Source organism: Nannospalax galili, unplaced genomic scaffold, assembly GCF_000622305.1.
Source record: "Nannospalax galili isolate Female #2095 unplaced genomic scaffold, S.galili_v1.0 scaffold398, whole genome shotgun sequence".
Lineage (NCBI taxonomy): Eukaryota > Metazoa > Chordata > Mammalia > Rodentia > Spalacidae > Nannospalax > Nannospalax galili.
In genome coordinates, this window is record NW_008341813.1 from 599,600 (window position 1) to 611,644 (window position 12,045).

General features: G+C 45.9%; 2 protein-coding genes across 2 annotated transcripts; both read left to right on the top strand.

Annotated features, from left to right (window-relative positions):
• Nucleotides 1–2,365: 2,365 nt before the first annotated feature.
• Nucleotides 2,366–3,325, top strand: LOC103737589 (olfactory receptor 52W1). The gene is given in 3 exon segments (XM_008837415.1): nt 2,366–2,492; nt 2,495–2,810; nt 2,812–3,325. Coding segments are annotated over 3 exon segments (957 nt in total).
• Nucleotides 3,326–5,054: 1,729 nt separating this feature from the next.
• Nucleotides 5,055–11,974, top strand: CUNH11orf42 (chromosome unknown C11orf42 homolog). The gene is made up of 3 exons (XM_008837375.3): nt 5,055–8,789; nt 10,699–11,497; nt 11,758–11,974. The coding sequence occupies exons 1-3, from the start codon at nt 8,718–8,720 to the stop codon at nt 11,886–11,888; spliced, it is 1,002 nt and encodes a 333-aa protein (XP_008835597.1). The 5' UTR covers nt 5,055–8,717; the 3' UTR covers nt 11,889–11,974.
• Nucleotides 11,975–12,045: the final 71 nt, after the last annotated feature.

A 12,045-nucleotide genomic window follows, 5' to 3' on the forward strand; every position in this document is an offset into this window, starting at 1 on the left:
AACCTCTCAGAGATCCGTGCCTCTGTCTCCCAAGGGCTGGAATCAAAAGCAGGCATGTGCTACCGCCCCTGGCTGGGATTGCATTTTTTAGAAACTAGGTAAATACAGAAAACCCACCCGAGTGAACCTGAGTAGGAAACCTCAGTATGTACACAACCTCAAACATCTGTCCACTACCTCAGCTTTTCATTTATGAAATAACTTCAGTCAATTTAGACAAGCCTCCTTCACAGCAATTCACAACCTGTTTCCAACATGCATGGCTATCGGGGAAACTCAAGTTCTTTCTCAAGGTGTATACCATATTTAGTATTTGCATACTTTCTAGCCATTTAATGTCTAAAACAATTCTACCACTTTGTGTGTGTCTGCATGTATGTGTGTGTGTGTTTGTGTTGTGTTGTGTGCACATACTTATGAGGGTTAGAGGTTGACATCCAGGGTCTTCCTTGATCTCCATTTATTTACTAACACAGGGTCTCTTGCCGAATCTTGAATCCACCAATTCCAGCTACTCTAGGCTAGCCAGCTTGCTCCAGGGATCCCGTGTCTGCCTCCCAAGTGCTGTGATTACAGGTGGGCCACCACACACCTCTGGCTTTTACATGGGTGCTGAGAATCCAAACTCCCGTCTTCATGTTTGTGTGGCAAATACTTTATCTGCTAAGCACCCTCCCTAGCCCCCAATCCTACCATTTTTATTAGGTTTTCTTTTTTTCATGTGTCACTGCTGTTTGGGGATGCTATAGCCCTACTCCCATTTTCTTATAAGCCCAGTAATTTTTATTGTGATTTTTCAGAGTTGTGGTCATTTTAAAGAGAAAGACTTACACTCAGTAGTCTTATGGTTGATAAAAAATAACACTTTCTCCATGGGCATGTAACACTCCTAAAACTGTACTGGGTAATAGCTGTACTTGTCCTCCTAGGCTAGTGGGCTAGTAGCTCTGCCCTACAGTTGAAAGTAATAAATACTTATTCATAGCCAACTGCATGCAGAAAATGTGAAGCGGTGAAGTTTACGTGATTAATGAAAAGCAATGCCAGGAACTCTTCTACTCCAGTGGGAAGTGAGAGACAGCCATTACCATAGACTGGGGTAGATGCTATTAAAGAATTTTGCAGTCTTGCCAACTTATAAGGATCAGCAAGGACTGGTGGAAGTGCTCCTCTTTCCCAGATCTTTCCACCTGTCTTCCCTTGCTTGTCCTCTTCTCTGCCTACTTACTGAATTTGCTGTCTACGATCACTGAGCAAAGAGGCAGCACAGGAAAGTTACTGTGGCTCAGGTGGGAGGAATAGGGCCCTGAGGGATGCAGGCAGAACAGTCACATAAAAGGCTCCAGAGGCACTGGTTAAGGCAAAGAGGCTGCCAGCACTCGGCGCTCTGCTGCTGCTTTCTTCCTTGCTCCACACCGCAGCTTCTGCTGAGGCCAGATTCTGAATGGGACTCCGTCTACTTCCCCGCCTCCTCCATCAGAGGTGTTTCGTCTTCACGTGATTACTTCTCTGGATCTTCTGCCATTTCCTCCCTCCGCTGCCTGCTCTTCGTGGTACCCCAAGAACAAGACTCTAGCAGAACCCCCTTCTGGATCCAGAAGAATGAAGCTTCTCTTTCTCTGCGGCTCCCTACTCCCAACTTCAACTTTCCACCTGATCTTTGAGATTTCTACATCAGCATCAAATCCAAAATAATGTAAGCACCCCATAAACCCACCAAATTTTCCCATCACCCCAGGCACCTGCTTCACTCCAAATCCCATTTGTGCCCCCATAATAGCTTCTCCCTTTTCTTCTGTTCTGCCTCCTTGCTTCCTGGACAGTTGGTGCCCAAAATGTTCATTCTAGTAAACACTTAAGATCACTGTGTCTACCCCTATCACAGAACAGAGAACACTGAATTCAGAGGTCCTTCCCAAAGATATAGTCAATGACAGGGTCCTCCCCACACACCAGCTTTCTCCCCATATACTGAGACTAAGAATGATTCACCCTGACAGAGAAAGCATTCATCTGGGCTCTACCCTCTAATCTCATAAGGGAGGATGAACTGCCCCAGCCAGCGCAGCAGACACCCACGTCCACAACTCTTTCTCACCACCACTGCCGAACTCTCTGCAACACTTAGGGATTCTGAGGAACAAAGAATTCTTCCATCATAGCTAGGGTTGTGACCTTAATTATTCATCCAACCCTGCCCCCACCAAAGCAAACACTATGCTCCTGTAATATTACTTGTCCTTTACCAAACCTCTACATACACCGTGGATGGGTTGGTACTACAGTGACATCCCCAGGACCTCTCCTTCTGCCATTCTCCCATCAGGAACAATGCCAATAAGCCCTATACTTCATCCTCTACAGGATGGGAGAAATCCTGAAGCCCAACTCCACCTTCCTGCACCCAACTTTCTTCATACTGACTGGCATCCCAGGTTTGGGGGATGCCCAGGCCTGGCTGACGCTGGTGTTTGGGCCCATGTATCTGTTGGCCCATTGGGAAATGGAGCACTTCTGACAGTGGTGAAGATAGATTCTACGCTGCACCAGCCCATGTTTCTACTCCTGGCCACACTGGCAGCCACAGACCTGGGCTTAGCCACGTCGACAGCCCCAGGGTTGCTGGCTATACTGTGGCTAGGGCCCCGACCTGTGCAGCATGCTGCCTGCCTGGTCCAGATGTTCTTTGTACATGCATTGACCGTTGTGGAATCTGGTGTGCTTTTGGCCATGGCCTGTGATCGTGCTGTGGCAGTGGGGCATCCCCTGCACTATTCTCTCTTGGTTACTAAGGCCCGTGTGGGCTACAGTCTTGGCACTGGCACTGAAAGCTGTGGCTCTTGTGGTGCCTTTCCCTCTGCTGGTGGCACGATTTGAGCACTTCCATGACAAGATCATCCGCCATGCCTACTGTGCACACATGGCAGTCGTAGAGCTGGTGGTGGGGAACACACAGGCCAACAACTTATATGGGCTGGCCCTTTCCCTGGCTGTGTCTGCTGTGGATATTCTAGGCATCGCTGGTTCCTATGGGCTCATTGCTTATGCTGTGCTTCAGTTACCCACCCAGGAGGCCCGGGCCAAGGCCTTCGGTACGTGCACTTCTCACATCTGCATCATCCTGGCTTTCTATGTGCCTGGTCTCTTCTCCTACCTCACACACGGCTTCGGGCATCACACTGTGCCAAAGCCCTTGCACATCCTTCTCTCCAACATCTATTTGCTGCTTCCACCTGCCCTCAACCCTCTCATCTATGGGATCCGCACAAAGCAGATCAGGGACCGACTCACTGAAATGTTCACATTCAGAAAAAAGCAGTTTTAGTGAACAGTGAAGACAATGGGAACTTGGGGTGAAGGGGGGTGTGACTTGGAACACAGCTTGGAGTCTGGTGGTGTGAGTTGTATTTTTTCCATGTCTGCAAAGAACTGTGATAACAAGTATTTGCTGTGAAGTCTGTACTGTGCACACCACTGGCATTTGTAGACTTTGGGCTAGCCTTGTGTCCTGCTTGGGAGGAGGCTGAGGCAGAGGGCTGCACGCTGTCATGCAGGGAAAATGAGATGAAGGAATGAGTTTGTAAGATCTTGCCTACCTGATAAAAAGTCTCCCTTTCCTGTCCCCAACCCATCATTTCAACCCAATTCTCACTGTGCTTCTCTGTAGATCCCAAATTTGGGTAACACTGCCTTAGGCATCAAATGGTTAGGGACTTGTCTGGGGTCACAACCCTCTTTGTACCTGGAGCCAGATTCTGTTTTCAGCCTGTCCTCAAGGAGTTATACAGGCTTATCCTCCACATTCTAAGACTGGAAAGTATGCCTTGTAAGGCCAATGTGGCCAGAATATAGAATTGAAGACGAGAATCCTCTTGGTCTTGTACATAATTGCTATTCCTCCTTCCCTCAATCCCAACAAAGTCCTCCAAATAACTAGAACTTCTTTCCCTGGGCCTACACTTCAGGACTCAGGGGTACAAATGAAAAAAACTGATGCAAAGATCACTATTTCACTGCTTGCTTAGGGTTGAGTCGTTGTATCACTTGTCAACCTGCCCTTTTGTGTACCCTCCGTCAAGAATGTAGCCCTGTTAGCTGTCCTGCCCAATGTCACTAAAAGCGTATGATGCTGGTGTAATGATGAAATGTTAGCATTTCACACTGCCGTAGCTGCCTAAGCACAGATATATTAAACAGGAAGTGGTATGGTGTTGCCCAAGGGGAGATTCATTTTCAGCTAAGACTGCAGCATGGAAGGAACACTATAACTCTCTTGCACCAGCATGGAATTCAAGATGAGGCAAGGAGTCATAGTTGTAGGGTCAGAAAAACTGTAGCCTGCGCAGAGACAAACTCAAGCTAAGGAAACTGCCATAACCACAAGTCTTGGTGTTAGCCACAGAGACCTGAAGCAACAGCAACCCACCCCAAAGCTCAGCTAGTTGGACAAGCATCGTGGGACACCACACAGAAGTGCAGACAATGTCATTTCCAGGGCTAAACAGGGGCTCATTTGACCCTTATAAATGGAGGAAGTAACACCACACTGAACCCAAATGGGTAAAGAGACTATCTAGTCGACCCATGTGTGAGTTCAGTTGTTCTCAAAACTCATTTTTTCATATAGGGACGCATTTACACTGAAGGACATTTGGGTACAAACACCTGAATGAATAGGACTCAGCATGTATGGCAGACTGCATAGGCTTTGGTGGGGCAGAAGGCATGGATGGGGGAGGGGTCTGGATGTGAGTGGGAAGTATATGAAATTTTAAAAGCTCAATAAAAAAAAATAAAATAAAAAACTATTTTTTTTTTCATACAGCTGTGAATTTAAAAGCCCACCACACCATGATTTTGTGGAAAAAAATACTAATCCTGGAGCTGGAGATGAAGCCCTCAGTTTGGATCCTGAGCATCTACACAAAAGCCAAATGCACATTTGTAATTTTATGGATCACAAGTTCTTTAAGATGTCTATAGCCTTCTCTTAGAGATTTCCCCTTAGTAAATCTGAGAAAATAATTGCAATGTCAACAAACATGTATGCAGTAAGATATTTATTACATTATAAAGAAATATAAAGAAATTCCTGTGTGATAATCCCATGTCACACATACATACACACACACCATTTTCCCCTCTGAAACATGAAAAAGGAACTCATGTGCAACCAATGTTCACGAGCAATGAATTGTGTCACCCTCCCAGCACAGGAAGACTGTTCTAAGGCACCTTCAACTCTTGTGCACAGTTCCCAAGATAGCTTGTTCCAAGCTGTGTGTTGAGAATGTTCTTTTCTTCAGGCCAAAACTCTACCACCTTGGACTCTGTGTTCTGCTGAACTGAGGACACACATACCTACCACAGACCACGATCAGAGAACTCTGCCAGCTCCTTCTCACTCTTAACCTGAGAATTAGTTATATGCCCACAATCCATTACCTATAATTTCAAAATAAACTATCTTTGAAAAAACAAGGTTTTTTTTCATAACTTTGGCCCAAACCCTAACCTCAACTATTATGATACTATATATAGCCTTTATCTCGTTTAGTGTAAATATTCATATACTTAACTAAGCAAATGTTGATGTGATTGATTACAGGGCCCTGCCCTGAACCCCAACTGAAGATATTTCTTAGTATATGATATAGTCCCTTTGATAATCTGAAAAACTCTCAGTTCTAATCCATATCTATCCCAAAATTTAAAATAAAGAGTCAAGAATTTGAATAATTAGCCTGAAACAAGTTGAAACTTGTTAGGACTCTTTATCACTCTAAAGTGTTTACTGTCAACACTATCTTATAGAGTCTGAGAGAGTCATGCAGAGAATCTCATGTTCCCTGGATAAATAGCCCATCTGTTTGTTCCAATCTCTTTCAAGGTCACCCTTTGATATCCTGCAGGCACTTGGTGCCATATTCCCAAGGATAGACCAGAAGAGTGCCATACTGGAAGCAAATCCCCGGAAGATAGGGCTCAAACAGCCCAACCCTTTGGCTCACCAACTCCATCCAGGTCTCAGTTGCCATGTGTTTTCCTTCAGTATCTTTCAGTCTCAGACTCTGAGCAAAAAGGAAGACAGACTTACTTAATGTTAAGGTAGAACATTCTAGAATTCAGGGAGACTAGAAAATCATGATAATCAGAAAGTAAGAAAAGGCAGAAGATAGAGGCTTCTGAGGAGTTTCTCAGAACCAACTTCTTCTCTGAACCCATGTCCATTAGCAGAAAGTCTAAGAGATCTCCACTTCCTGTCTGACCAGCAGCCTAGCCCTGCACCAGTCTCACCCACCTTCTTCTCATCCTAGACACCCCTGGCCATCTACACATGCATCATTCATTCTCTCCTCTGCGTCCCGGGCACTTCACTGTCTGTGCATTGCAGAAGTGCAGAGGTGCATGGCTCTGCCTGCCATCCCATGTGTCGCTCTCTCATTCCACCTCAACTGTCCTCATCAGAATTCCTTTCTAGAGAACGGAGGTCTGAATTACACTATACTATGCAACCTTTCCTTGTTGACCAGAATGAAAAATGTGCTAAGACAGGTATAATGTGTACACCTGTAAGTGTAGCACTCCAAAGGCAGGGGGCATCACAAGAGGGAGGCCAGCCTGTGCTACATAGTCATACACTGCCTCAAAAACAAAATATTTTTAAAACACAAACAAAATAAAAAGATAACTTGCCTAATATGCACAAGGCCTAGGTTAGATCCCTAATACCAAAAGCGGGAGCAGGGGTAAAAGGGCTGCTAAACAGACCCAAGGAACTTGGTTTCAGTTGCCTTAAGAAACAAGATTTCTCAACTGGCCTGCTGTGCCTTCTCTCTCATCTTGCCCACTTCCCTCTCACTAAACCAAATGCATCTGTCCCACCACACACTAAAGAGAGCCAAGGGAACACAATGACTTCTTTCTTTACCTAAAAGAAACTATTATTTAATGGTTAAAGCTGGAATCCAGCAGGCTTAGATTTGAATCTTGGACTAACTGCATGCCTTAGGCTAATCAACTTTTCTGAACCTTTTCTTCACCGTAAAATGAAGCAATAATGCCTACTGCAAAAAGGTTCCTAAAAAAAGCTGGAACAGGGGTGCACACTTGTAATTCCAGCATTCAAGAGGCTGAAGCAGGAGGACTGCTGTGAGTCCTATGCCAGCCTGTAGCTACACAGTGAGTTCAAGGCCATCCTGGCCTACACAGTGAGGTCCTGTCTCAAACAACCAAAGAAAACAAAAACAAAAGGTTCCTAAAAGGATTGCCTAAAATAATACATTCAGTTTCTGGCACAGACCACAGCACAGAAGAGCCCAACAAATATTTGACATTAACTCCTCTCCTGGAAACAGAACCAAGCCCCACCATCAAACATTTGCTCAAAGACCTGGCGCCCATGCACACTAAGCACTATCTGAGGAGACTTGCCTTTCCCTGAGACCAATTACATTTCCTTGCAGGAATTTTTCTGCTAACACTCTTTCCATCACTGTAGAACCCTTCTGTGTGCACACTCACATGACTCAGATGATAGCCAGGTTTGCAGGACAGTTCTTCAGCCCGGGTCAGGCTCGAAGAGGACACCCCCTGCACACAGAAGCCTTCCTAGGCACAAAGGAGACCTCTAGAGGACCTCAGAAAGACTCCAGAAAGACAAGATACGGAGTAGGAAAATGGCCACTAAAAAGGTTCTAGAGTTCTTTTCTGAAGTCATTTTTCTCCAGAAAAATACTAGGTAAGAGATCAAAGACACATGGCAAGAAAACTGATGATCGAGTAGAAGAGAAACTACTACACATAGGTCAGCCTGGAGCAGGGAGTAGAGCATGAAGAAAGCCCTCCTCATTGTACCTGGGTAATTCTGGCTTCCTGAAAACCTGCCAGTTACTAAGGAAACATTATCCCAGTTAGCTCTTACTCTCCACAGTCAGTGCTCAGCATGGCACCCTCCCACACACACCTGCTTTCCACTGCATTTAGAGCCCACTCATTAATAATTGGTTTCAAACTAGGAACTTTTAGAAGTTATGATTCCCAAGCACACCCCATACGAATTAAATCAGAATCTCTGAGAATAGAAGACAGATCGGTAAGTGTGATGTCTCCCAGTAATTCCAAAGTGTAGGCAAAATTGAGAATCACTGCTTTCATCAGTGTCTTTTTTACATCACAAACTGTAGGAATTTTTATATTTTTTAAATTTATTCTTATTTTATGTGTATGAGTTTTGCCTACATGTGTGTAAATGTACCCATGGTTGAACTAAAGATGGGAAGAGACAGAAAGACACAGAGATGGAGAGAATATGCTGCATTTTCCTCCCCAAGAGCAGGGATAATACAGGAACATGATCCACTCCCAGACTGAGGCAGGATGATCACAGGTTGGAGGCCAGCCTCCTATACTGAGCAAGACTATGTAAGAAAAGAGAAAAATGGGGAGAGAGGAAGAAGAAAAAAGAAAGGACAGGCCAGGGCAGGAAAGGAAAAATGAAGGGGCAAAGGAAAACAAAGAGGGGAAAGGAAAAAAGGGGGGGTGGTATGGACCTCAGGCCACAATGAGACTCTGTACCCAAGACTCCATCACCTAGCAGGACCTCTGTGACCTCATGCTGCAGTAAGTCACAGCCCAGGTCAGGGGACTTGCCTCCCTGGGGAGCTTGGGGTTCCTGCAGCAGCCACAACCCTGCACAATCCCTCCCATCCCCCACCATGCTGGTCAGTACTCCACACATGCTAACACTGGATGAAGCAGATGCCACTTGGGCCCTCATCAAAGATAAGGTAGGTAAAGTAAGGAGGCTAAAGAGGAAGTGACAAAATGGGACCTGGAAGAGGCAGGAAGCCCAAAATAGTAGCAGTAGCAACTGACACATAAAAGATACAAAATAAATACCTCAATGAATTAGCCAATGGATGGGTAGATGAACAACATACTAATTAACAGCAGAGCATGCAAAATCCAGGAGAGGAAAAAGAAAAATGTGCCTTCCCAAGTTGAAATCACCATCTTAAACCAGCATCCACCAGACTCAAAGCAGCCTGGATGGCATTTAACTGCCATTTCTTAGGAAGATGCCAACACAGAGCCCTGGGAGGCAAAACACAGGAGAGCAAAAAGGTCTTCCCAAGAATTAGTCACCGATTTCAATAGTGCTGAAGTTCGGGCCTAGACTAGACTAATTAGAATTTTAATGAAAGTAAATGGGGTCTTCCACTACAGAAGAAAGGAATCCTCACTACAATACCTCAATGAAGAAGTTGGAGCAGTAAAGGGCACCTTGAATCATCTTTCTTTCTTTCAATACTACAGGGCAGCATTTCAAAGACAGCTTCATGTCACAAAAAATGCAGAACAGTTTTAGGGGACCACTGGGGGGATGTGATGTAGGAGCACAGACATGAGAGGTTTGGGGAAAGAGCAGATCACTTCAATCATGGGCACAAACATGAAGAACCAAAGGAGGAATCTCAGGGTATCCTTATTCTCTAGCATAACTCAGAGCCATCAGGCTCAGCCAATGAAATTCTGAATGGGTCAAAATTAAAACTGCTAAGCACATACAATTACTAAAGCGGATTCTACAGGCTTCCCAGCTACTCTCCAGAACTGGTTATACCAAGCACACAAACCCCAAAAAGAAACAAGGAACAAAGGACAAACCTAAGGAACTGGTAACCTAAGTGCATACTGGAACAATATGAAGATCAGGCCTCAAATTCACTAAAAGATCTCTCCTTTGCAGTGCAGCTGGGGTAGAAAATACACTAATAGGTAACTGTCACAGTCAGAGACAAAGAACTTATATTATAAACCTATTTCTATGTACCCATTCTTTGCTAATATTACCCATGTAACCAATCCGCTAGGCATGACCCTTGACAATTCCTTTTTTCTTTTCCACACCCATTAAGAGACCAAGTTCTCCCAATTCTGTAACTCAATCCTTCCCATTATTTTAGTCCAGGGACTCATGTTTTGCTTATATAATTGCAAGTGTTAAATCACTTATTTTGTGCTCATTAAAAATCGGCCTTCTAAAACATCTTCCTGATCCTGTCTCTTCTACCCAGGGCCTACAAGTGGCTTCCCACTGGCCTCAGGTCAAAATCCCAGTCCCTTAGAAAGGGCACACACAAGGCTTTTCTTTCATAGCTTTGCTCCTGTGTCTTTCCCTTTTTTTTGCCTTACATGCAAGCCACATGAAATGTGTTGCTGCATGTGCCATGATTTAAAGGTTCAGGGTTTTTTTACTGGTTGTCCTTTCTACCAGGAGTGACCACTGTCCAATTTGTTTAACTCCTCCAAAGTTCAAGTACTTCCACCTAGAAACCTTCTTTGGTCCTCTTTCTATCAAAGACAAAGGCTGTTAAATCCCTTGTCCTCTTCACACCCTGCTATTAATTTACTTAGCTAACTACTTACTGTCTACACTTGTCTCCTCCATTACACTGAGCTACATTAGGACAAGGATAAAGTCCCACTCTTTCATGTATCCTAGTATCTAGCATAATCAGGCACAAAATAAGATGTTCAAGGTTTTGCTATAGGAAGGAATGGGGAGATAAGAATAAGTCTAGGCCTATTGTACAGATGGATTTTAGTGAACAATGGTGGGAAGGCCAATTTAGACAACACAAGTTAACCTTCTGACTTTAACTCATTCCCTGACTTATAAACTGCCACCTGCAGGTCATCGAGGAACGCTTTGGGTCCAGTGTAGTGGCAGTACCTTTCCTGTCTGCTGCAGCCTGCTATGACCTACTGGGCGTGCTAGTGAAACAGTCCCATCCAGCCCGCACCCGCCTGGTTTTGCCTGGTCGGCAGGGCCGAAGGGCATTGAAATCAGTAGGGCTGCTACCAAATCTTCTAGAAGAGGCAGGGTGTGAGGGTGTCTTTGCCCACTGCACTCAGGAATACTCACCAAATGGCCGCGCTGAGATAACCTATGAAGAAACACGGGTGCTGGAAGGGCAGCCCTGCCGGATCCACCTACACATGGGGGGCCTGCACAAGAAGGTTGCCTTCCTGCTGCTGCCACCAGGGCAGGTGAGCCTACAGCCAACTCTTCCCTGGCTCCGAAGCACCCACAGCATCTATGTCATCTACCAGGTCTTCTCCTGCACCTGGCTACAGCTAGGGCTGTTACCTACAGCCCACGAGCCCCAGCTCCTCCGTTTACAGCAGTCACTGCCTGTTGCCTTCTCCTGCCTCAAGTTTTCACTGCAGCCCAAGGGTGTGCTGGGACCACAGAAGTCTCTGACTAAAGACCCATTGCCTCATGGGGCCTGCTGGGTTAGACCTAGCCTTAGCATCATATCAACTCTGGCCACAACATCAGCACCTACTGATATCCCTGAAGTTGCTGATGAGTCTCCACCTGTCCCAGCCCCACCTATACCACCTCCCCAAGAAGGGCCAGAAGGCAGACCCACCAGATTCTCCTACAAGGGCCGAAACCCCTTCCGGAGGGGCCCCTATGTGCTTTCAGGTACTGCTAGGGGAATGAAGAAGAGGGATAGGACAGACAAATGGAGGGCAAGGGCATAGGGAACATAACCCAGGAATGGGTTCAGAATCCTAGAATGTGTATAGGACCCTGGTGAAGGGATGGACTGAGGGAGCAAAGGGAGGGTAAAGTAGAAAAATGGCCATGGTAAGGCTACAGGGGCAGCACAGAGGACCAGAGGGAGGGACTAGGGAGGAAGATGAGGACACGAGTCAAACTGTGACTATCCCCAACCCTAGCAGACAACTGGCTCTTCAGTCCCCGCAGCCCCCCACCAGGAGCTCAGGGTGGGGGCCCTGGGGACCCCGACGGGCACTCCATGTCCCTGCCCCTGCTACAGGGTCTGTCCTCAGAGTTCAACAGCGACGAATGAAGCTGAGGCAAGAAGTGCGGGGGCCAAGGCCCCCAAGACCTGGCATAGACTGGTCCCCAATAAACATCAGCTGTTGCTCCCCCAAAGCACCCTGGGCCTGTGTGCTTCTTCCTTCCAAGGTCTAGAAAAAGTCCCCATTTTTCTCTAAGCTTCAAGT